The sequence below is a fragment of the Trichechus manatus genome, unplaced genomic scaffold, assembly GCF_000243295.1.
Source record: "Trichechus manatus latirostris isolate Lorelei unplaced genomic scaffold, TriManLat1.0 scaffold00213, whole genome shotgun sequence".
Taxonomy (NCBI): Eukaryota; Metazoa; Chordata; class Mammalia; order Sirenia; family Trichechidae; genus Trichechus; species Trichechus manatus.
In genome coordinates this window covers 1,787,615-1,812,076 of record NW_004444149.1, presented here as the reverse complement: position 1 = coordinate 1,812,076, position 24,462 = coordinate 1,787,615, and the positions used below count along the sequence as shown (strand labels likewise).

The 24,462-nt window shown below is 55.5% G+C and overlaps 3 protein-coding genes across 14 annotated transcripts; all 3 read right to left on the bottom strand.

Annotated features, from left to right (window-relative positions):
* Nucleotides 1–791: 791 nt before the first annotated feature.
* On the bottom strand, nt 792–6,685 carry ENTREP3 (endosomal transmembrane epsin interactor 3). 5 transcript variants are annotated; one of them, XM_004388522.1, is made up of 12 exons: nt 5,855–6,685; nt 5,601–5,657; nt 5,312–5,422; nt 5,086–5,205; nt 4,791–4,898; nt 4,050–4,222; nt 3,838–3,937; nt 3,451–3,520; nt 2,659–3,207; nt 1,988–2,056; nt 1,632–1,885; nt 792–1,545 (listed from the first exon to the last, which is right to left on the bottom strand). In XM_004388522.1, exons 1-12 carry the CDS (start codon nt 6,077–6,079, stop codon nt 1,372–1,374), a joined length of 2,010 nt encoding a protein of 669 aa, XP_004388579.1. In that variant the 5' UTR covers nt 6,080–6,685; the 3' UTR covers nt 792–1,371. The 5 variants fall into 5 exon arrangements, with proteins under 5 accessions (XP_004388579.1, XP_004388580.1, XP_004388581.1 ...); XM_012559140.1 differs by having other exon boundaries at nt 1,372–1,545; nt 4,050–4,225; nt 5,855–6,079; XM_004388523.1 differs by lacking the exon at nt 5,601–5,657 and having other exon boundaries at nt 4,050–4,225.
* Nucleotides 6,686–7,207: 522 nt separating this feature from the next.
* SCAMP3 (secretory carrier membrane protein 3) lies at nt 7,208–12,221 on the bottom strand. Its single transcript, XM_004388520.1, has 9 exons — nt 11,934–12,221; nt 11,522–11,599; nt 10,788–10,910; nt 10,583–10,703; nt 9,776–9,904; nt 9,135–9,294; nt 8,915–9,016; nt 8,256–8,373; nt 7,208–7,658 (listed from the first exon to the last, which is right to left on the bottom strand). The coding sequence occupies exons 1-9, from the start codon at nt 11,997–11,999 to the stop codon at nt 7,512–7,514; spliced, it is 1,044 nt and encodes a 347-aa protein (XP_004388577.1). The 5' UTR covers nt 12,000–12,221; the 3' UTR covers nt 7,208–7,511.
* Nucleotides 12,222–12,401: 180 nt separating this feature from the next.
* On the bottom strand, nt 12,402–21,525 carry CLK2 (CDC like kinase 2). 8 transcript variants are annotated; one of them, XM_023742559.1, is made up of 13 exons: nt 21,197–21,309; nt 19,446–19,615; nt 18,465–18,693; nt 17,685–17,772; nt 17,248–17,350; nt 16,998–17,114; nt 16,073–16,239; nt 15,230–15,324; nt 14,445–14,574; nt 14,261–14,343; nt 13,996–14,075; nt 13,720–13,810; nt 12,402–13,190 (listed from the first exon to the last, which is right to left on the bottom strand). In XM_023742559.1, the coding sequence occupies exons 2-13, from the start codon at nt 19,613–19,615 to the stop codon at nt 13,005–13,007; spliced, it is 1,539 nt and encodes a 512-aa protein (XP_023598327.1). In that variant the 5' UTR covers nt 21,197–21,309; the 3' UTR covers nt 12,402–13,004. The 8 variants fall into 8 exon arrangements, with proteins under 8 accessions (XP_023598327.1, XP_023598329.1, XP_023598328.1 ...); XM_023742561.1 differs by having other exon boundaries at nt 17,685–17,769; XM_023742560.1 differs by having other exon boundaries at nt 18,465–18,690.
* Between the last annotated feature and the right edge of the window lie 2,937 nt (nt 21,526–24,462).

Sequence of the window (24,462 nt, the reverse complement as noted above, 5' to 3'; positions counted from 1 at the left end):
GCTTATCAACTGGGTTACATGCTGCTTAGAGACCAAGTGAGATGCACACTGGGTCTGATACCATTTTGGTCACTGTCACGGATTGAATTATGTCCCCCCAAAAATGTATGTATCCATTTGGCTGGGCCATGATTCCCAGTATTGTGTGGTTGTCTTCCATTTTGTGATTGTAATTTTATGTTAAAGAGGATTAGGGTGGGATTGTAACACCCTTACTAAGGTCACATCCCTGATCCAATGTAAAGGGAGTTTCCCTGGGGTGTGGCCCGCACCACCTTTTATCTTACAAGAGATAAAAGGAAAGGGAAGCAAGCAGAGACTTGGGGAACTTATACCATCCAGAAAGCAGTGCTGGGAGCAGAGTGCGTCCTTTGGACCCAAGGGTCCCTGCGCACGGAAGCTCCTAGTCCGGGGGATGATTGATGAGAAGGCAGAGAGAGAGAGAAAGCCTTCCCCTGGAGCTGACACCCTACTTTACTGTGAGGAAATGAATTTCTCTTTGTTAAAGCCATCCACTTGTGGTGTTTCTGTTAGAGCAGCACTAGATGACTAAGACAGTCACTGAAAACCTTGCCAAGAGCGGTAGCTGGGGAGAGGTAGGGGAAGGAGCCTGGTGGGAGTGGGCGATGAGAGAACGGATGTCAGAAAGTAGACAGAAAGATGAGAGAAGACATTTTGCTGTGAAAAGGAGCAGAGATACAGGTTGGTAGCAGAAAATAAACATAGGCGTCTTGAGAGAATTTTCTTAAATATGAGAGATACCAGGGCAAATGTCACTGATGATAAAGAACGATCCAGGAGAGAGGCGGAAAATGTAATTTATTGAAGGCTTACTTAGTGTGTTAAGAGTTTTACAAACATTCATCCTCACAACATTTTACCGATCAGGCAATTGAGGTTAAATAACTTGCCCAAGGTCATGCAGCTAGAGATGGCGGAGCTGGGAGGCCACCCACATTCCTGCCTCACCACCCCACTGCAAAGGCACACGGCCCCCGATGCCCAGACACCCAGGACACGCCTTTGCCCTGGCCACAGTACCCCTGGCGAATCCGAAAGCCACTGGCATCCTGGGGGCACAGGAGTTTATTAGTCTTCCTTCTCCAGTGCTGGCTGTAAGCAGGTGCACCGCCCCTCACCCCATCCTGAATACCCATGCAGCACAGGACAGAAGCTCTCTCAGGCTGCAGAGAGCACAGGCAAGCAGCAGCAGGCCCCCAGAGGTAGGAGGGAAAGGGACACTTTGGGGGTGTTCAGGTTACTTTTGTGCCAGCCAGTGCAAGGGGGCGCTGCGGGCTGCTGGTCCCAACCAGCTGCTGCCTGTAGCCCCAGAAATCATCTGGATCTCTTCAATGTTGCAAGATGCTCCGGTCAGAGCCCAGTCTCCCGGGTGCCGCCATTGAGGCTCAGGCTGTGGGGTCGGGTACTGCGCTCCAGCCGGCGGGCGGACAGGAGGCGCCGGAGGGAGGGGCCGGAGCTCAGATCACCGCAGCTGCGAAGGTGGAGGCTCTCTCGGCCTGGCCAGCCCCATGGCTTCTGGGGGACCTGGAGGGGGCCATAGGGAGGGGATCCATATGGCTCGATCAGAAGCTCTAAGATTTCCCTAGCATCTTGGCTCCCCTAACTCCTACCTGCTTATGCCCAGGGGTTCCATTCCCACTGGGGTCTGGGGCCTTCCTGGACATCTGGAGGAAATGAGTGACGAGGACCCGCCCTGGCCAGCTGCCCTTTAGGTCCCCCAGGGAGTGGGCAGGTGCAGGGCCTGATGGCAGGGGGACCTTCTGGAAGGTGGGCACAGGGCGCCGTTTCTCGGCTGAGCGGGCACGTAGCAGCTTAGGGGAAGGGCAGCGGGCCAGGCGGAAGAGGCAGGCTTCGGAGCAGAGCCCTGCAGAGAGAAAGCTTGTGAGTGGGCGGAACACGGGCGTAGAGAGGCCCAGGCAGCACCCCACGCCTCTCAGCCCCCGGGGTACCAGCCCCATTGCCTGACCTGTATCCACAAAGGAAACGGAAACAGCTTCTTCTTGAAGCACTTTGGTATAAAGTTCCCTGAAGTCAGCTGGGGAGAGGGAGAGACAGGGACTGAGGGGGCGCCTCTGTGGATGTGGCCGCCCCCTACCGTCTGGGAGAATTCCAGCCAAGGGGAGTGTTAGCAACTTCTACAGCTCCATCCCCAACCAAGGGGCAGCATCTCTGCCCACGTCCGCTGGCACAAAGACAGGTAGTAAGTCGGGACAGTTCACGGATGGGTGTTCCCCAGGACCTGGCCGGCAACAGTAACAATGAGCACGTTCCGTACCAGTGCAAAGCACTGTGGCTCGCCTTAGCTCAGTTCTGTTACTCGGTAGGACTTAGGCTGCAGGCAGTGACGGTAGACTTGTCTTACAGGTGAGAAACTGAGGCTGGGAGAGATTAGCTAACTCACCCAAGCTGGGAGCTGTGGAACTAAGTTTCAAAAAACAAGGCTTCCTCTTATACCCATGAAGCTACCGATGCTAGATCCCTGGGAGGTGAGTACTCCAGAAGTGTCCACCACAGGAGTGAATTCACACCTCTTCTTCCCCCTCAGGCAACCCACAAGGCCCCAAACCCCAGTGGGCACCACCAACCCTCTGACTCCTGCCCTCTCCTGCACCCCGGGGCCGGGTCTGGGGGGCTCACCGGTGTCGCTGGAGGTGGTGATGCCCGGATCGCTGTGAGACCGAGGCAGCCGCAGGGGTGGCGGGGGAGCCTGATGCGGAGGCCGGTGCCCCGGTGGGGTGAGGGATCCTGAGCTTTCGCTGAAGCGCCGAGTGGGGGCTCGGGTGGGAGCGGCTGCTGCTGGCCGGCTGCCTCCCCGGGGGACCCGCCGCCTCAGCTCCGGGAAGCAGGGTCCCACCCAGGGCGGCCAGCCCTCCAGCCGGTGGCAGCTGCGAGCAGCCGTGGGGGCCCCCGGTGGGGGCGGGGGAGCCTCAGGAGCAGAGCAGGAATAAGAGCGGGCGGCCCGAGGGGGCCGCCGTGGCGGGGGGCTGTCCTCGAAGGGGCCGCGCAGGCCGCACTCCAGGCTGAGGCAGTAGCCGGCGCGGCTGCGCTGAATGGAGCGGAAGAGCACGTAGTCGACGGAGCGCGCCGAGCCCTGCAGCTCCAGCAGGCACGAGTCCTCTGAAGGGCTGGAGCCCCCAGGGAGGTCGCCGATGGCTGACAGCACCAGAGACCCGCTGTCCATGGACACTGTGGGTAGCAGGAGGTGCTGGGTGGCACTAGCTGGCCAGGCCCAGGCAGTTCCTCTTCTCCCAGGCGCAGCCCCTCCAGGGCCTCTCTGTCTCCAGCTTTATCTCAGGGGAGACAGCCACAGCCTGGCGCTCCCTGTCCCCAAACCACCAACTCAGCCTGTCTTCCCCTCCCTTCACCCCCACCCAGTCCTCCCCTCCCTGGCAGCCCTGCCCTCATCCGGCCCTCCCACTCTCTGCTTACCATCTACAATGGAGGACACTCGTTCACAGACGCAAGAGCCATCGTGAAGCTGAGGATCAAAGAGAGTAGCCTGCAAAAGACACAGGGTCAGGGTCCAGCCCTACACGGTGACACGGCCACCCCCATGCACCGGACAGACAGCTCTGGGAACCTAGATTCCAGTCCAACTTTGTCACTTTGTGCAAGTCACTTTACTTATTTGGGCCTCAGTTTCCACATTTGCAAAACAGAAATCATAGTTTCTAAGACTCTGCTCTCCTCACCAGGCTCTAAGGAAGATCAAAGATGCCGACGACCTGCTAGCGCTCTAAAGATCATGATAGCTATTATTATCTACGTCCACTCGGCCTTGCAGGCCCCACCCTGGCTTCCCAGCCCTGCTCTCACCTGGCTGTCTCCTCGTAGCCCCATGACAGCTTCATAGGAAGGGGGACAATCAGTAGGATACAAGGGCACCGGGCTGTCCATGGAGCCATTGTAGGTAATGCTGGCAGGATGAGGGAGAGTGTCAGAGCCTGCTACTCCAAGATCCCTCCCCACCTGTCCAAACTCCAGCTCCCGCCCTCCCTGCTCTCCCAGCAGGGCCTGCCAGGCCTCACCTCTGTGCATCCGTCTCTGAGCTGCAGGTGTACTCTGGGGGATAGTAGGGAGGCGGGGGCACCGGCGGTACAAATTCCTCCAAGTCCAGCATGGTGTGTAGAAGGGGGGCTGGGGGCGAGGATGCACAGCCCAGAGGCCCCAGGGGCCCCGAGACTGAGCGCTCAGGAGCCAGCTGCTGTGTGACAAGCAGAACAACAAACTTGATTTCCGAGAATACAGCTCCTCCTTGGTCCCCCACCTTTCTCTCTCACCCCGACTATTTTTCTGGCCCCGCCCCCACTCCCCAAGAAGCTCCTCCCGCTCTGGCCCCTCCCTCCCAGCGCTACCCTGGACCTCCAGCTCTGGTCCCATCCACTCAGAAACTCCTCCTCCATGTGGCCCCGCCTCATCCAGAATCCCCACCAGTTCGGACACTGCCCCCACCAGAACATCCATCCTTCCCCCTCCCCCCACCTAGGACCTTGTCGACCCCGCCCCATCCAGAAGTCCCTCCTTCTAGTCCTATTCTCTAAAGCACCCCTCTCTTGGCCCCAGACTGGCATCACATACTTCACTCACCCCGTGTCATCCCCCTCCTCACCATCCCTTGGACCCCCTAGACATCCCTCCAACAGCCATGCCTCCTGGTGACCCATAGCCCCCGCCCCAGTGCTCAGAGGACTGTGCTGCAGCCTCAGGCCTGGGCCCGGCGCCCCTCCCCCACCATGCCTCCCAGATCCTGACCTTGGCTTCCCCCTCACCGTGTGCACAAGGTCCAGGGAGAAGATCTGGATACAACAGACAATAGCAGAGAGGGTACAGATGATGGCCGCACAGATGGTGAGCCCACAGACACTGAAGAGCAGGTTCTGGAGAAGGGAACAGAAAGAGGGAGGGTGAGAAGGGCCTGGGGAGGGGTAAATCCCAAATGTCCTGGGCCTGTGGGTATCCACGGAGGGGGGTACAGAGTTAAGAGCTGTGACTGGGGAGGCAAGGGTGGAAACCAGGAGGATGATGGGGGAGGAAGGAACGGTGGAGGTGAGGGTGCGTGCTTACCTTGAGAGCCCCTCGGGCTTCATCACAGGTGGAGTTAGGGGCAAGTTTCAGCTCCTGTCCTGACTCTGGACAGGGCCGGAGGAGGGGAACGGATGGGCAGCACACACAGACCTTTCCTTCCTGAGTGGGAGTGGGGAGTATGAGGCAGCCTGTATCAGGACAAACCAAGGTGTCCAGCACACCTCTCCCAACCAGTTCTTTCCAGCTCTCCCTCCTCACAGCTCACCATGGAACAGTCTCGGAAGTCTCGGGCCAGCTGAGCGTTCTTACAGGACAGAACAGAGCCAGCCATGCAGAGCATGACACAGAGCACCGACAGCAGGGAGAAAAAGGAGATCTGGGGAGACAGGGTTCATTCTCAGGGCTGGGACCCACACAGGTGCCAGGTTTTGCTTCCCAATAGCCCCTCTACCACAAATGAAGCCTCCCTCGTTCACGGGCACCTTGTGCCTGGCTGGCACGAACTGGAGAGCCAATTCCCTCCTTAAGAGCATTAACGGGACCCTGGCACCTACCACTAGAGTAAATGGCCGCTTCCAAGACACAATGCCAACCACCCCGGAGAACGCCAGCTGGGGACAGAGTGGGCACAGACTCAGTCTGACAGGGGAGGCACCGGAGTGAGCCCCTCACCACAGGGTATCTCTAGCCCTGTAAGGAGGGTGGGGACTAGCAGAGGGAGGAGAGGCCAGGATGTGGACTTGCAGCTGGTATGGAGGGATGGGGCCTGAGGAGCACCCCCCACCCAACAACTGTGCACCCAACTCACCGAGAACCCAGCCCAAGACGGGCAGGACCTCTTGATGCTCTCGGTGGTGGTGACGGAGGAGGCCACCATGCTGAAGGTGACCACCAGGATGCCCAGCAGCACCTGGGCCAGCCCCAGCGTGAGCAGGGCCTGCAGCCAGGGCCGGTGGAGGCGGAGGTGGGTAAGGCCCCGGGTGCTGGGTCGGCTGGTCAGCGAGCGGCTTGAGTCACTAGGCGAGGGCATCATGCCTGCCGCCCGGTTGCCTGCGCCTCGCTCGGCCCGCCCAGGCGCTTGGGAGCATCTCAGAGGCGCCCAACGCCCCGTCCTTCCTCCTCTCCAACCCCCTCGCCCTAGAGCCCACCCTCTGGCTGGGTCCCCCGGGACATGGCCCTGGGACGCCAGCCGAGGGGGGCCCCAAGGGAAGGGCGTCACGGAGGGGCCGCGGGGTGCTCCCTCCCCACCACGGGCACCGGGCGGGCACCGTGCCCGGGGCGGCGGTGAGGACGCGGGGGCACCGGCTCATTGCATCTCCCTAGGGAGGAGGGGCGCCGAGAAGGGCCGGTCCGGGAGTGAGGGGAGGGCGTCGGTCCGGAGCCGGGGAAGGGTAGGGAGGGTAAAGACGAAAAAGATGGGGAAGGAGTCTAGAGATGAGGGGAGGAATCAGCGCGGGGTGACTCTAGAGGTGCGGCCGGTATGCCTTGGGGTGTCTAGTGGGGTCCGGGGGCCGCCTGGTGGGGAGAGGCCGCGGCGCCTCCGTCTCCAGGGTCGCCTGCCCCGCTCCCCTCCCCACCCAGCTCAGCTCTCCCAGCTGAGGCTGCAGCAGGTCCAGGACTAGAGGCGGGGGATGGGGATGGAGAGGGAGGAGGGGCGTGGCTTCCAGGGCCCGCGCGGTGCACCCTGGGAGTTGTAGTCCGGGCTGGAGGACACCCCGTGGGCGGGGCAGGAGACAGGGGTGGGGCGAGCCGGCCCTATCCGCCAGTCTGGGAAGGGGTCCTTCAACCCCTGCCTTTCCGCCGACCGAGGACGGAGATGCCAGTCATCTCTGCACCCACTTGAGCCCCACCCAGCCTCGCAGGCCCCCGGGGCCTGCGGCATTCCCGGCACAGGCAGCGGCTCCTCCCCGGGGTCGTTAATGCTGAAGGGTGGGGAGCAGGGCTCCCTGGTGGCTCAGCGTTTCCACGCCCATTCTTTGGCATCCCTCCCTCTTCCTGCGCCAGCCGGCCTGGCTCTGCCGCCCAGCCCCGCCACGGGGGAGTTTACACTGAAGTCTGGTCCGACTCCCTGCAGGAGTTCATCTTCTGCTTCCACTCCAGCCCCCGCCACGCTTTCTCTCACAAAGCCTAATTCCCAATAAAAGCATAAAACAGGGACTTAAGTTCCAGTTTCACTTTCTTTTTATTTAAATAACCGAAGCAACGGCCTTGGCACAGCAGAGGGAAGCTGGGGTTGGGGTGGTGTGAGATGTGGCAGCAGTGTGGCCTGATGGCGGGGGACGAGCAGTGTGACTGGGTCACCGTGGGCTCCCCGCACCCGAGTCAGGCTCAGCAGTCATGGCCGTTGGACTGGGGCACTAGAGACAGGACATCAAGTGGTGATGCCTCTCTAAGTCCCAGTGACCCCAGGGATGGGGGCTATGTCAGCTCCCTCAAGTGACAGGGCCAGGGATCCCAGTCAGGGGTCATGGGGCCCGAAAGGCATTTTCGGCAGCCCCAGCGGCTGCGTTGGCAGCTGCGGTTCGCACTGCAGGGTTGGAGAAGACACCAGCAGCAAATTCTTGCTGGGCCTTCTGAAAGCTGGCCCCTGTGTGGCGGTACAGGGAGTGGATCTGCAAGCAGAGGGCAGAGACGTTAGAGCAGGTGCCCGAGCTCAGCGTAAGACCGTCACCACCACTCACCAGCCTGCTCTAGCTTTTCCTTCTTGGTGTTCCTTACACACACACACACACACACACACACAGATATACACACCACACACCCCCCAGACACACATACACAGCCATACACACCACACACACACTCCCAGACACACACAGCCATACACACCACACACACAGACTACACACACGCCACACACACACCCCCAGACACACACAGACATACACACCACACACACACTACACACACGCCACACACAACCCCCCCAGACACACACACACACCACACACACACAGGCACACACACACAGACGTACTACACACACACACGAGACACACACAGATACACAGGCACAAAGACACAGACACCACACACACAGGGACACACACCACACACACATATTACACACACACAGACACACACCCTCCCACCCTGGACGTCCATTAGCTGAGAATTCACCCATCAGCCTGGCCCTCCCCAGTTTTGCCCAGGCCTCTAGGGACCCGATGATCTCACCCTTCTGGCCGCCTTTCAACCCAGCCCCTCACCCGCTTTAGCATCACAATTCCCAGCACAGCGATGCCAGTGAAGAGCAGGGCAACCATCAGCATGAGCACAGCTACACCCGGGTTGGTTTTCACCACCACCAGAGCCGCGATCCAGCCACTGTCAGGGGGAAAGGTATGTGGGTCTCTGTCCTCCAGCCTCTCCACCAGTCCCTGTGGCAAACATGCCTGACTCCCACCCACAACCATCAGCGGCTGCAGCTGGAACGAGCTTTCCTGTCAGTCTGGCAGCACTCCACACGCCACAATCTCCCAACGACATCCTTTCTCCTCACAGTTTGATCCCAGCTTCCACACCATTAGCTCCTAGCTCTCCAAGCTCTGCCAGGTCCCCTCACTTCAGATACACCTTTCTCTGCTGAGGACTCCCCTCCCGTCTCCAGCGGTGGTTACATATCCCTCCTCTAGAAAGCCTTTGAGAGGGATGGACGGGCTTTACCACATGTGGCCCTCTTCCCCTCAATCCACACCTGTCTCGAGTTCTATCTGGCTTCTCTCCTAGAAGTACATCCTGTCTCCCTCTCCCATTAAACTAGCACCTCCCAATTTCTATTTCTGAACAACCCCTACCCAGTACCCAGCACAGGCTTGGCACAGAGCAGTGGAAGGGAGGGGTGAGGGTGGATGGCAGCATCACAGACCTGAACCCCCAACCTGGGATGCCAATGGCCTGGAGCACAAACAGTACATCCTGAGCGAAGAAGATGAAGAAGAAAATGAAGAAATTGAATGAACTGTCGCTCCTGCGAGGACAAAAAAATGTGGTGGGTGGGAGAAGAATTAGGAATGGAGGAGCAGATACAAGGCCCATCCCAGGTCCCCGGTCCCCTGCCCTGCCCCCCCCACTCACCCCCCATTTACCGGAAAGCCTTGTACATGGGACGATACCAGCAGACGAACGAGCAGGGAGTGAAAAGGAGGATCCAGAGGATGGACAGCCCAAAGCCCGAGCCATTACCGGTATCCACACAGAAGCTGGCTAGGCAGGCAAGAAAGTTCACGAGAAGAGCCAGCGTGCTGCCTAAGGGATGGAAGGACGGGATGACGGCGCCTTCTGGACGGCAGCGAGGGCTCTTCCCATGTACCCCCACCCACAACCCTCACCAGATGTGGCAGAATAGGGAAGGGAAGGCAGCTCTGCCTTCACGGCATCTTCAAGCCCACAGTGAAGCCAGAACAAGCAAATCTCAGTCACACGCGATCCCTCTTAGAAAGACATTTAAGCGACTCAGAGTATGTTTATGCGTTGGGACAAGGGAAGAGGAGGCGAACAGAAACATATATTTGGTAACAGACTGGAGAGTAAGTTACAGATACTGTAAAAGCATTAATGCAGAAAAATTCCTGGAAAAGTTGGCCTTAAACTTGGCTGTTGAGGAGTGATGAAGTATCTAATTCTTGGCGAGTAGGCTACAGAACAAGAAAGAGAACTGCCAACTTCTACCCGTACTCCACCAAAAAGGCTTCCCAGTACTCCACCAAAAAGGCTTCCCAGTACTCACACATCCAGAGGTAGTACATGGTGGACACTGTCTTCTGAAATTCTTGGGGGATCTCCATGGAGATGTCCTGGAAAAAGCAGGGCTGGACGGGGCAAAAAGCTGGTAGGGGGGGCCAGTTGTTCTGTCGAGCTGCAAGGCACAAAGAAAGAAGGAGGACCCCAGAAGTCAGGCAGAGACCAACAAGGGGCCTGCTCACTCTGTCCTCCACCCCACGTCCTCTCTTCTATTTCTAATTCAGGGTCCAAGGAGACAAGGAGAGAAGGATGGCCAAAAAAATAGCCATAGCAAACGTTATTATTTACAACTTCTAAGCACCGGACTAAGGAGCCCTGGTAGTGCAGTGGCTAAGCGCTCAGCTGTTAACCCAGATGTTGGTGGTTCGAACCCACCAGCCACTCTGCAGGAGAAAGATGTGGCAGTCTGCTTCCATAAAGATTACAGCCTTGCAAACCCTATGGGGCAGTTCTACTCTATCCTATAGAGTCGCTATGAGTTGGAATTGACTTGAAGGGCAACGGGTTTGATTTTTTTTTAAGCACTGGGCTAAACACTTTGCATATACGGCCTTGTTTAACCCTCACGACAATCTTGTCACACAAACGTTATTCTCATTTTACAAATAAGGAAACAAAGGCACGAGAGATTGAGTAAGTTTGCCTACCATGCCAGTTAGTAAGTGAGAGAGCCAAAATTCAAACTCAACAGTCTGGCTCCAGAGTCCATGCTCCTAAGTCCTTGCTTCTCTCCTTCCAAACTGTTAGACCCCCTCCTCCTCCCTCAGTGGGTCCCCCTCAAGGATCTCCTTACTAGCTGTGCCACCCAGGGTGGCATGCTGCAGCTCACGCTCCCTCCGGTCCAGCTCCTCTGCCTTCCGGTTGAGCTCCTCCTGCTTCTTCAGCAGCTCAGCTGTGGCTGCCGCAGCCGTGGCCTGCCCAGGATAAGCAGAGGGAGCCGTGAGTCCTGGGTCCCAGGATGGGCCCCTCTCCCCCGCCGCACCCATGCACCCCACTACCTGAGTGCTGTAGGAGCCATAGTTCTTGGGTTCGGTGGGGCTGAGCTTTCTCGAGGGCTGTGAGGAGGGAGCTGAGGGTGGAGGCAATGGAGCAGGGGCAGGAGGCTCATAGGCTGGTGATGGCTGTTGGGTTTGGAAAAGACCTTAGGAATCATCCAGTCCCCCATAACTCAGGAATCTACAATCTGCCTGAATGCCTACAGGCCCAGAACTCATTATCTAAGCCAGCAGCCCTTCCCCTAGTTGTTAGAAAGTTAGTTCTTTTGTTGAATTGATGTCAGAGAACTCACTGATGACCTGCATTAGCCTGTATTCCCCTTCACATCCAATTCCTTAGCAAGGATTCAAAGCACTCATCTACAATACCTCCCCCTTAGTCTCTTAAAACCTTTATCATTCTCTATTCCAATGGGACAAACAGATCTAGTTCTCCTCATTTCTTGTCTTCTAACTGCACCCCTAACCACAGTTTCCTCTTCAATGCCTTCCCAGGCAGAAGCCTCGGTTCAAACCCTGCTAGAATCCAAGTCCTCCGAGGACTGACTTGTAGAGCTCAAACCGGATAGATGGTTGGCCCTGGTGTCTCCAGACAGGCCACGGCAGACCGACCTCTCTCAGCGAGCTAAGATCACAGTGCTTCTTCTTTCCTCTGCATCCAGTAAGCGCTATGCCCACAGTAGGCTTTAGGGATACATCCTCCCCTTCCTTGCCTTTCTGTGTCTCCAGAAACTCACCTCCCGCGTCTCAAAGGGATTGTAGACATCAAGGGTGGCATACTGCGGGCTGGGTCGGTGCTGGATCACAGCTGGGTCCTGAGGACAGAGACCTGGGGCTCAGTTGGCACCTGGTGCCTCCTGGGGGAATTTCCAGGGATGGCTGCTGGATTGTTTGTGGCTCCAAGGACTGCACTCTAGCGGCCACGCTGCTGTCCAAACATTTGCCCCAAAGCTTTCATCCCACAGTGCCAGTATACCTTGCAGGGGCAGGGCCCGCCCCCTAAGGTGTTCACTGCTCTGAAGTCACCCTCACCCCCACGTGGCGATCCGTCGGTGGATCAAATGTCACGAATTAAAATACAAGTTAGCTCGACCCTCCAGAACCAGGAAGAGTTAACCCAACTGCCCCAAGGGGGTCAGCGCAATTCACCTGAAAGGGGTTATCAAGCTCGCCGGGCTCGGCGAACGGGTTCCCGCCGTCTCTGTTCTGAGCCATGATTGCTAGCGCGGCCTCGGCCGCCCCCGGCCCTCCACGCCCCTGCCGCGGCAGTGGCTGTCAGAGCTCCCTCCGCTCCCCTCGGTCGGCCCCGCTTCTCTGTGCACCGATTGGTTGTCCCGACCGGAAGGACCACAAGGGCCCCGCAGCAGCAGCAGCACGCTGCGCTTGCGTCCTGGCTAAAGGCAAAGATCGAAGTGTCTCACGTGACACCTCTAATCCTGTCCCGTAGCCAAGTACCGCCCCTTCCCCACGTGACCTCCGCCCACTAACGAACTACATCTCCCAGCGAGCCTCTCGCGTCAGAATCCCGGGCCTTCTGAGTATCCCGTGATGTACGACGGGAGATTTCTGAAGGGTCGTGCAAGCGTTCCACCGGGGTTTCTGGCGCTAACCTGAGGCCCAGCCTGATGGCAATAGAACCAAGACCTCTATTCCAACCCTCATTATTCCAGATCACAGATACGACATAACCCTTCTCTATTCTAACCCGAAGTGTGTGCTCCTGAGGGGCGGCTTGGAAAGCTCAGATTGGTGGCCTGCTTCTGGTTAGTTTAGGAGGGGGAGACAGACCCCCTTTATACCCAAACTCAGAAAGGCCGCCCATCTTCTCGCCGCTCCACCCAATAGCCCCAAACCTCAAACTCCAGGGATGGGGGTCAGATGAAGCACGTCATTTTATTTCACAAAGACTGTACAAAATTCCTTATAAAACACAGGGTAGATGCCACCTGGTTACCTGATTCTGCCCCCATCCAACTCCATGTGAAGGGGCAGGTGTGGGTGGGAAGAGTGTGGGATGGACCGGCATTATGTACACGGCAGGGTTTGACTCGATAGGTCCAAGTTCTGTCATATTTACACTATTTCACATATTCACAGACGTGTAGGGAGCAGGGAGGAAGGAGTGAGCTCCGGCTCTGTTCTCGTGTATAAAAAAGCACCAGTGTCCTGGACTGGACACCCACTGCTCTACAAGATGCAGGGGGGTCCAGGGCCTGATCGTCACCGACTGATATCCCGACTGGAGTCCCACAACTTGGCGTTGGGTGGCTCGGCCCGAAGGCGGGTGAAGAAAGGATGCTGAAGGGCTTCGCCCAAGGTCAGCCGCTTAGCAGGTTCATACTCTAGCATGCTTTCAATCAGATCGAAGAGCTGGTGGTGTTCCTCTGCCTCTGAGGTCAGATACCGCTGGTGGTGGAGGGCAGGAGAAACGTGAGGCAGGATGTCTTACAAACCCTGCTTTCTTCAAGGCCCTAGCTTTCAGTGTTGGAGAACAAAGGCTCTGCTCACAACTACTTTGAATGCTACCTTATTATGACATGCCAGGCTCAATGTCTCTGACATTACAGCTCATCCTGTCTTCCTACTAGCACAATTACTCCTTCACACTCTTTCAAAGTTCTTTCTACTTGTCAACTTCATGGATCTTCTTTAGCTCCTCATTAACATGTAAGCTCTTCAAAGGTAGTTTATTCTTTTCTGTCTGACCTAAAGAATCCAGGACATTCCTTTGATCTCTGGTTGGCTCAAGAAAGACGTGGCTGTCTAACTTCCTTCTCTCCACATGACCACTGCCTTTGATCCTCCTCTATGACCAAGCATGTCTTCTTTCCCTTTTACTTTCCCTCCTTTCCTAACCCTCTGGCTCCTGGCAAACCCCCTCATGGAGGAAGTGACTTCTGGGTGGTGGGCACTATTTATTCCCAGCCCCGCTCACCCGCAGTGGTTTGCAGTTCTCTCGAACGTAGCGCCCAGCTGATGTGTTCTCATCCCAATCCAGGCGACCCCGGTAAAAATACTTCTGCTTCCTAGAGGGGAAGGGGAGGTTGAGGAATCAGGAGGTTCCTCTTGTTAGGAGATCATTCTTTTATCCCCCATCTGAGAATAGCTGGGGGGGGGGGAGGCATCAAAGAAAAAAAGACAATGATGTGAAATAGACCAATTCTGTAGAGAGAAAATGGGAAAGGTTAAGTCCCTCCCACTCAAGGTTCACCTTGTCTTTCGGATCATCCGGGAAGGGATAGGACCCAAGATCCTTTCCATCATGGCTAGATGCTCCCTGTTGTCATGGGTCTGGGAAACAAAGACAAAAGTGAACATGGGACTGGTGATGAGGAAAGGGGATGTGAGGACTAGCTTCCAGGAAGACAGGCAACGTGGACGGGTGGAACGGAAGAGAGCGCAGCCAGGACCTCAGTGGACAACAGGAAATCAGTCAGAAGAAAGCCAGGTGGTCATGGAAGATACCCACCACTTACCTGGAAGAGAGTGAAGCCAACATAGTACTCGAAGATGATGCAGCCTATGCTCCACACATCACAAGGCTGCGACCAGCCCAACTCTGGGGGGAATGCGGGGAGGAAAAAGGTGTTGTGGGTCTTCAGTGGCGCCTGCCCTACCCACCACATCTCCTCACGCCTGGACAGCCCCGCCCTCCCTTACCAAGGATGACCTCTGGTGCTCGGTAATGGCGAGTGGAGACAATGGTGCTGTGGTGCTCGTGGTCAAAGGTGGCACTGCCAAAGTCCACCACCCGCACAGCTGTGCTCTTTACGCTGCGCTCATCTCGCTTCTAGAAGGAAAGCAGGAAGAGGCTGGAGTCTCCTCCCCGCAGACCGAGGCTCACCACTATTCTCTAAAGTGGTTCTGAACCTTAACAATGAAACTGGCCTCCTGCCTGCTCCCACATGTCCTGGAGAATCACCTACCTGACAGCCTCCCCAGAGAACTTTAGCACAGAGGAGGAAGAAGAGGAAGAAATGATTAGGGAGTAGTGGGCAGGTCTCTATGCACCTGAAGACTACACCCAAGTGGCCAACGTACACCTGCTCTGTAAATACGAACAGGTAGCGAAGGGGTCAAGGGAGAGAGGGCTTCCGTAGCTCCTACCTCCCGTCATCTTCAGTTCATCCTGGCAGCTAAGCTTCCCCGCCTCACAGAAACGTGTCAAAGTGAGACGGAAGTCTAAACCAAGAACCTTAAAAGCCTTTTCACTCTATTGGGAAATTATCTGAGGTCCTTTCTCCGAGTTCCCTTCCAACTTAATTTAAGCCCTCTTGAAATTTCTCCTTTCAGACCATTCTGGTACTCTGGCTTTACTCAGCCGGCACCAGACGGAGAGGAAACGTGGGAGCAAGAAGTGAAAAGGGAACAGAAAGGGCCAAGGAAAGGCAAAGAGGCACAGCTGCCTGCCCCCACTGGCCACAGGGCACACCTGTCCGCCTTACCTTCTCTAAGTTGTAGGTGAGCTCGTAGTCTGAATTCACAAACAGGATATTTTCAGGTTTGAGGTCCGTATGTGTCAGCTTGTTATCGTGGAGGACTGCAGGGGAGAATGCCGGGTCAGGCTCAGTCCAGGCCGCAGGGTTACTAACTAGCACCAGCTGGCCCCCCGCTGGGTCACCTAGATCAACGCTGGTGGAGGCAGGTCCCGGATGACTGGGCTGCTTTCCGCTCTACATCCAAATGAAATGCCTAGTCTAAGAAGCACTGTTCTTACTTAAAGATGCAATTCTCAACCCACAGAAAAAAGCAGAGTTTGCTATGGGTTGTATTTTTGTATTAAATTTGGCACACGTGTGTATGTAACGTTCTGTGAACTCAAGTCTGTGAACCTGAACTGCTGTGAAGACGGAAGAGAACAACGTACTGGTCTACATTCTCTATCGGGCCCTCTGGCTCAACGCCTCCCGGTTCCCACCTGCTCTGCATCTCGTCTCAGACAAATGTCAACCTCCAGCCTGAGCGGAGGGTTTTTGTCTCTGTTTGCTGTCTGACTTACACTTTCCCAAGGAAGGGGAAGAAGGGAAAAATGAGGCAATTAAGTGCTTCAGTTTCAAAGGCCTTCTCTTCCAGCTCCTGCTAGGTTGAGTGTGGAGTGAGCAATCAGCAACGGGGGAGGCCTCAGTCAAGGAGTTAAGTCAGAAGAGGTGGTGGCAGGACCGTGAATGAAGAGCCGCAGATGATTGCGAGTTGACTGTTAAGGGGCCCCACCAGTGCACAACCGAGACAGAAGAGGTCCAATGGAGGGAGGGGCTGCCCCAGAGCCCGCCTCGGCCCGCCCCACTCACACTTGACGGCCTGGCACAGCTGGAAGGCCATGTGGCGCACTTGGTGGATGGGGTAGGGTAGGTAGTTGTTGTCTTTGAGGAAATCGAAGGTGCTAAGGCCCAGGAGCTCAAAGGAGATACACATGTGGCCATGGTAGTCAAACCAGTCAAACATCTGGACACAGAGGCTGAGAAGAGAGATGGGGGGGATGTCCGATGAGCCCACCACCCCTTCAGTAAGGAGGACCACATAACTGGTGATTCCACATGCTGGTGTAAAAACATGCCAGCTGGTATTACCAGCAAAATTCAGTACAGCTAGAGAATGGCCTTCCTGGCAGACGCAGGAAGAGAGGTAACAGGAACACTTTAAACGGTTCAGAAACTCTTCACTGAAGAGCTGTTGAGTGCCAGGCTCCAAACAGTGTGGACCCTGAATTGTCAAACTGTCAATCTTGACCCCAACTCCGGCCCCCAATCCTGAAGTTCACCCACCATCGGCTACCACCCGGCCCATGTTTATACCCACCGTCCTCTAAGTCTTCATTTAACATTCTTATTCAATTTTTGGCCTACGAACGTGTGTGAACAGAACTACTACTATATAAACGTCTGTGGCCCCATCAGCATAGTCCTAGTAATCCGTTTTTTGGATCAAAATATTGATACCTAGTCCCCAGGCCATTCCAGGGCACATCTCTACAGAGGCCACCCTGGGCTGGGGCCAAACAGAGACCAGTGAACTCTAACGTCCCTGGAAACAAGGGGGGCGGATGAGAGAACACCACAGGCCCTTGTGGCCCTGTTGTACCCCTCCTCTAGGATGAACAGACGACGGGTGAATGAGAAGGGCTGGGGCTTCGCTGCCCGCCTAACTCCGGCCCACGAGTCTCTCCCGTGTGGGGTGGGGGCTCTCAGACTCCCCTCAGCTCCTCTGCTCGCTTACTTCTTGTTGTCAGGGTCCTTCTCGTTGATTTTCTCCAGCACGTTGATTTCTAGCCGAGCTGCCTCCTTGTACTTCTCCACGTTCTTAATGATCTTCAGGGCAACTCGAGCCCCACCCCTGCAGGTCGGCAGGAGAGGCTTTTGCTGGGTTCTCAGGAACATCCCAGACCGAATGGGCTGTCTGGGCACTAAGAACTCCTGCCTTTGGCTATTCAGCAAAAGAGCCCCAGACGACCCCCACCTCCTCCTACCTGGCAGGTCTGGAGTAGGGAGGGGCTGACAGGTACCTGCGATGGTCGACACACTGCACAACTCGGCCGAAGGTCCCCTCTCCCAAGGTGCTTACGATTTCATCTGAAACGAGAGAGAGCAGGGTCGGGGAGAGGGAGGGAGAGAAGGTGGGGGATGAGCTGAGTTGGAAGAGAAAAGGGTACAGCGACCTGGGGTGAGGAGATGAAGGGGGAACAGATACAGATGGTCACAGGGGAAGAAACCCCGAGTGACTCCCACCACCTTCAACCCAGGGGCCGTGAGAGCTGGCAGTGGACAGCACAGGCCAAGTCAAACCACCCAGATAAACACCACCACTGAGAAAAGGCAAACGAGGCTGTGACTTGGGTTGGCGTGGGACCTTAGGATGGCTATGGGACCGTTACAGGCTATAGGATTGTTACGATTTGGCTTGTACATCGCTCTTGTAGCCAGTCCCCGACGTGGTAGATGAGGTGGCCCTCAGCGTCGTCCTCTACACTCTTGGCTCTCCGGCTGCTGTGCTGCTGTCGGGGGGCGGGGGGGGTCGGAGCAAGCCAGGTGTCGGAGCGGGGGCCGGAGGGAGGCGGGGTGGGTGGTGGAGGGGTCACCGGTCACAGGCGCCCAGCCAGGGGGGACAGACGATGATGGGGGACAGTGGAAGGGAACACGTCAGATGCGGTAAGGCGGATCGGGGTGAGAAGAGAGAGCGGCGCACAATCCCAAGTCCCCAAACCCAAAACAGGAATGGGGAGAGGCACGGGCAGAGCAGAGAAGGAGCGTTGCTGCCAATGTCGCCCACAACCCCACGCTCCACACAACGCCCTTCCGGGCAGGCACAGATCTCCCTTGGCCCCCACCCAAGCCTGCCTGCCAAGGGGGGCCACAAAGCCCAGGACTTGGGGGAGAAAGGCACTTCATAAGCAAGGTCCCCAACAGAGTGGAGGCCTCCGGGGCAGAGGAGCTGCTCCCCATCACAGTAAGCCCAGCATGCCAGGGAGGGCACTGGGGGTCACCAACGCTCTGTGCCCATATATCTCCAAAGCCGTTTCCAGGGCCCTCCGAGAGCTGGAGAGCTTCCAAGAGTGTGGGCAGATGCGGTGCCCACCTCAACATACACGCCCCAACGCTCAGCTGAGAACAAGAACACTGCTCGCTCACCAGCGTCCCACAGGCCTGAGGAAGAGTGCGGAGAGGAAGGGCCCAGGCAGGCACTCACCGAAGACGAGCGGCTGAAGGTCCGGCTGCGTCGCCTCCGCCGCCTGTGCTTCCTGCGGCTGCTGCGCTGGCTGCGGTAACTGCTGTTCTCCCGATGGTACTCGCAGGAATGCCGGTAGTCTGCGTCACAGCAGGCCTCTCCCCGGTCGCGGCTGTAGCCGTTACGCCTGTAGCTGCTGCAGTATCGCCGGTCATACGCCCTCCGGTCAGATGAGCGGTCCTCATAGCTGCTATCGGACAAGAAAGAAAATGCCCACTGAGTACATCCGTTCAGGACATACCTCTGTCCTGCCAGGCGACAGGGTGCTCCCTCAGTGAGAGCAAAGAGTAAGGCTAGAAAAATTGCCCCCCGACACCTCTCGGGGTACCCCAAGAAGACCAAGGGCCAGAGAAGTGAGCTGACTACACAGAGGGGAGGATGTCTACACCTGCATGTCACCAAGACCTCTGAAAACGTTATCTACAGAGTAACCACTCTCTCTGGGGTCTCCTCCTCCCTGCACGGACACAATGCCACAGCCAGCCAGTCCTTTCTCGAACCCTTCCCAAGGAAATCCAGCCTTGCTCCAAACCGTTCCTATTAAAATTAGGACAGCCACGTAGACCTAACTCTGTCTTGCCTTTTAGACCAGGAGCTACCTCTAGCCCCCAGGCCTTTGCACACACTTTCCCTTTGCCTGGGACACTTCCCCCATTTGACTTCTACTGTCCTTTAGACAAGCTTAGATGTCACTTTCTGGGAAGTTCCCTGAACTGAGCATCCTATCTCATCCAAGCAAACTTGCTGGTGCTTCCTCAGTCCATGCCACGTGCTTCCTGGATAGTAATACTATTAACAACGCAGTGCAAATGGCCTGTTTTGTTTACCACTGTGAACATCACCTTCACCCAGCTGCTTAGCACCATGCCCTTAGCACGGAACCAGTCGGTATTTCTTGAACAGTGAGTGGCTGAGATTGCGTGTCTCCCCGTGAGGCCTCACCTCCGAGAACGGACATGGTAACTGTCTTCCCGCCGGTGCCGCCTCGTCCGGTCACTGCTACTCGACCAGGAGCGGCTTCTTCGTCGTTTATGCTTTCGGCTTCTATAGTGTTCGTGGTAACTCCCTCGGCTGCCTCGCTCTGAGGAGTGGTACCTTCGGGGATGCGGCATCTAGAAAGGAAGGGAAAGAAAAAATAGTGGAGAAAGCCCCGCGTTTTCAGAGGTCCCCTCCAAGGACCCAACGCTCCAGAGATGCTAAGCTGCTTTCTGCTCTCTTATCCCTCCTTTTTACCACCCACAACTCCCTCAGTCCTTCTCTGTGCTTACAATTTCTCCTATGTACATATACACCTACTCAATCTGCCTGAAAGGGCTAGGAAGCACCCCTCCCATCCCCCTATTACCCCTACCCTACTCATTCCTCTACCCTGCTTTTCCTCAAACATGGCTCCATGAAGGCCCTCAGGCCGGGGCCACAGCCTGTGTGACTGTGAGACTGTGTGACTGACAGAGACTGCTATGCTTCATCCTTGGCCGAGACCCAAGACAGATCTGTGCTGTGGCGAGTTCCTCTCAATTCAACAAACTATAGCTTTAATGTAATTGTTCTGACAAAGGTTTTACAGTCATTAAGTATCTTATCTCCACAAAGAGACCATCAATGTTCTAGGGCCGGGATCCAGTTTTCCAGCTTTCTACACATAGCAACTATATACCAGATAAAAGGAAATTTCAGGAATTTGGGCCTGGCCCCTTGAACTATCTCTGCCAAAGCCCCTAGAAAGGTTTTAATACATCAGGTCTCAAACTACAGTCAGCTTCCTACCTGGCCCCTCCCCTCTTGTACTTAGGTAATAGATAATGACTGGTTTTTAATTAACATCAGCACTACTTGGCCTAGGGCTAGCTACCTTCAGTTATTCAGGGATGGAATGGCATAGTGCAGGGATCCTTTTTTTTTCTTCAGGGAAAAGTCAGACAGAAATCACTGTCACCTTCCAGGAAGAAGGGAATAGGAGGGCAGAATGAAAAGATAGGGGCCACAGACAGAAGTCTCCATGGGGACATGGGGTTAGGTGTGGAAAAAGCTAAAGGACGCCAACGTGTGGTACCTATTCCGGGCCATTTCTTCTCAACCTTCTCAAACTGAGAAGGGTGATAGTTGACTCATCCCTATCCTAACAGAGCTGGGAGAAAACCAAGAAAATGCTAGGACAAGAATTTCCCTGGTTATCCAACCTGGCTTAGCATAAGTGCCATCTCAACACATTCACACTGTCACCAAAGCTGCGCACGGGCCTTTTTCCCCAGGGCATAGCTAACCTAGGATCTGTCTCAACTTCTCTTTTTTCCCTTTCTCACTCGAAAAGTCCAGAACTCACTCCTAGAGTCCAACGCCATATCCTCCAAGTGACAATCCATGCTGTCCCACTCCTTAGCTTAGTACAACTTCGCTCTCCTGCTCTTTCTCATTTCTGGAACTTCTATCCCTACTCCATCACCGCTTCTCCTACTCCGGCTCCTCCCAAGTTTCCTACACGCTTTCGTGAATGTATATAAGGCAGACCGACCGGCTTCCACCTCATCTCCTTACTTCCCACCTCTGCAGCTTTCAACCCTCCTCCTCTCTCCCGATCTTCGCCCCGGTCCCTTGCCCCCAATCCGATCCTATCCCCGCCCGCTCCGCAGGGCGCGCCCCCGCGTTCGCCATCTTTCCGCACGGCCCCGCAGCCCTCCAGCCCGCGCGCTCACCGTTCTGGCGGCGAGGCCCGTGCGCTTGTCCCACAGGAAGTCCGTGATGGCGGCGGCACTGCGGCCGGAGTCCCGGCACCCCCGCGGCGACGAAGTGCAGCTCCGCCCCCCCAACCCGGGACCCTGGGACCTCCCGCCCCGTTCCCGGGCTCCGCTCCAGTCCCGCCCGCCCCGGCTCCGTTCCCGCCCCCAGGATCCACTTGGCGCCGCTCGCAAGGCCCCAGCCCGGGGCCCGATCCCAGCTCGGTCTCCGGTTCTGGCCTCTCCGCTCCGCCACCGCCACCGTGAGCGAGCACGTACGCACGCACGCACGTCCTGCGTCGCTTCCCAGCTACCCCTGGGTTCCGCCCCCAGGGCCGCGCACGCCACCGCGTGCTCACGTAGCTTGCATTGCCCGCCGATCGGGGCAGGGAGGTATTAGGGGCGGCAGTGCCTGGGGCGGGGAGGGAGCCGTAAGGCGCGCTTGGCTACCTGCCAGGCCGGCCCCGTCCGCCTCCACTCAGAGAGATCTGGCTTCTCAGTCCGTCGCCCTTTTCATGCAGACTTCTGTGGCTTACGTAGCTGGATTTGGAGATGTAAAAGAAATAGTGTTGCCGCTCCGCAGACCTTCTGACTGTTGTGAGCTTTGGTGTTGAGGTCTGTTTCTCCAAGCCTGAAAACATCCAGTTCTTAAAACAGTTTGCCTACCTAACCCCAGGAAAGAGGGGCTTCGACCTTTTGTCGTGAGCAAAAGTTCTGCACATGTGGCAGCGGGGGACATGACCGTTGAGGAAAGGTTTCAGAAACAGATATGTTAAAAGGGGGAAATCACTTGAGAACTGTATCTTACGCGCTTTACACATAGTATGTGAGAAGTATAAATTTACTGAATTGAACCAGTAAGAGCAAGAAAGAGAAGGAGACCTTGAGGCAAACCGGGCAGGGTCAGAGACGCTATAGAAGGAATTCAAAAATGGTCAGAAAAGAAGGTTGAAAAAGGAAAGAACAACCTGAGAATAATCATATTAAAGTTAGAGAATATAAGAGGGGAACTAGGATAGGGAATAGTCAGATAGAGATTAGACCAATTAAGTAGAAATATTTAGGAGAAGAAGTTTGGTAAAATAGAAAGCGTTGGGATGAAGGAACACTTCTTTCCCAGACCATTTATTCAATAAGCATTTTGTGAGTGCCCACTATGTGTCCAACATCATACCAAGTGCAGGATTACTGTTCTCCAGAGCTTCACAATCTAATAGAAGAGACAGACCTGTACACAAATGACAGACATGTGACAAGCACTGTTACGAAGAATGGTATCCTGGCTTCTGTAAGAAAGCTCTAGACTAAACCCTCACAACTGTCTGATCTACCACCAATCATGGGGACGGTGCAGGACCAGGCGGCATTTTGTTCCATTGTGCATGGGGTCACCATGAGTAGGGGGCTGACTCATCAGCAGCTAGAAACAACAGTCTAGACCCTACCTGGGGAAGGAGCGTTGAGAATGTGTTTCTAGGTTTCCTAGAAGAGCTGAGATCTGAACCAACTGTTGGAAAGTGAATTGGAGAAGAATACCAGGCAGAGAACACATTTGCAAAGGCTGGAGACAAGACAGAACAAAGCATTTCAGGAAGCTGCCAGCATTTCTTGGTTGCTAACCAAAAGAGTAGGGAGCCCCGGTGGCGCAGTGGTTAAGTGCTTGGCTGCTAACCTAAAAGTCTGTGGTTTGAGCCTGCTTGCTGCTCCGCAGGAGAAAGATGTGGCAGTCTGCTTCTGTAAAGATTTACAGGCTTGGAAACCCTGTGGCGGGCAATTCTACTCGATTCTAGGGTCACTATGAGTCAGAATCGATTCAATGGCAATGGGTTTGTTTTTTTGGTTTAACCAAAAGTTTGGAAGTTTGATTCTACCCAGAGGTACCTCTGAAGAAATGCGGAAGAATGACAAGCTGCCAGCCGTTGAAAACCCTACAGAGTACAGTTCTACTCTGACACACGTGGTGTTGTGTAACAGTGGGGCTGCAGAGGCGTCTGACCTACTCTAACTTTGCAGAGGGGAGAGAATCAATATCAGCATCAACAGCCCAAGGCTGATTCCTATAGGGCTGAGGTCAAACATGCCTCCACCCTCCAACCTTTTACCAGTTCTGACACCAGCCGTCCCTCCCACAGCACTCTGCTTTTCTGCTGTGTTCAGTAATTCCTTGCAATGGCCACACAGAACTCACAGACCATATTCACCGTTAGGGGGTTTATTAGGGAAGTAACAGTTTACAATTCAGGATACAGTTCTTAGATTGGGACAGCCTCTTCTCAGCCATGCCTGCAGGTAGGCTTCTCTCTGGCCCTCGGCCCCGCGGCCCAGCCTCTGCCCTACTCGGGCAAATGTTACAAAGCTCTTTAGCTCCTCCAGTAAGTGCTCCGAGGTACCCCACTCTGCAGTAAGCCTCGGTCTGAAGACGCTCAACTCTCTTGCTCAGTGGGTCAGCAAACCTAGCTCCACCGACAAGTGCCCAGAGGCACCCTACTCTGCCAGCAAGCCTCCTGCCCGAAGGTGCTCAGCTTTCTTTCTCTGTGGATGATCGGGAAGCTCACTATGCTGTTTCCTGCCGGTCTCCTGGTTCTGCTGCTTCAGCTGCCACTGTTTCTCTACCACTGCTTCTCAGTCTTGCTGTCTCTGGTGTTACAGCTCTCTCTCTCTCTGTCTCCTGGGTCTAGGAGGGTCTCAGTGCAGGGATCCCAGGTCCAAAAGACATGCTTCACTCCCATTTCTTCTTTTTGGTGGTAATCAGGTCCCCCCTTTCCACCTCTGGGATGGCTCATTTTAAGCCTAGTGGAGTGGCAAAACTGGCCGATCTGCTCCTTAGGGTTCCATACAACTTATTTGCGTGGTCCCACCCCCACAAGCATGCCATGCACCTTATTTGTATTATTAGCAAGCTGTCCAATCCCCTTGGTGGGCCGCAAACACCTTTTTTGCATAGTCACACCCAGTCATTTGGTGGGAGTTACAAGACCATGGCTAGAAAGGCCATATAAAAGCAATACATCCCAGCACAGGTTGCCATGAGTTGGAGTTGATTTGATGGCAACTGGTGGTAGTGGTGTCAGCTTTTCAGCATGATTGAAACCCTGGGTTTCAAGAGAGGGACTGTCAGAAGAGATGTTGCTGAAACTAGGTCCAAATTTTGCAGGCTTTGTATGCCATACTAAGGAGTTCAAATATAATTCTACAGAAGATGGGGAATTTTGAAGGACTTTAAGCAAGGGAGTGACATAGCTACA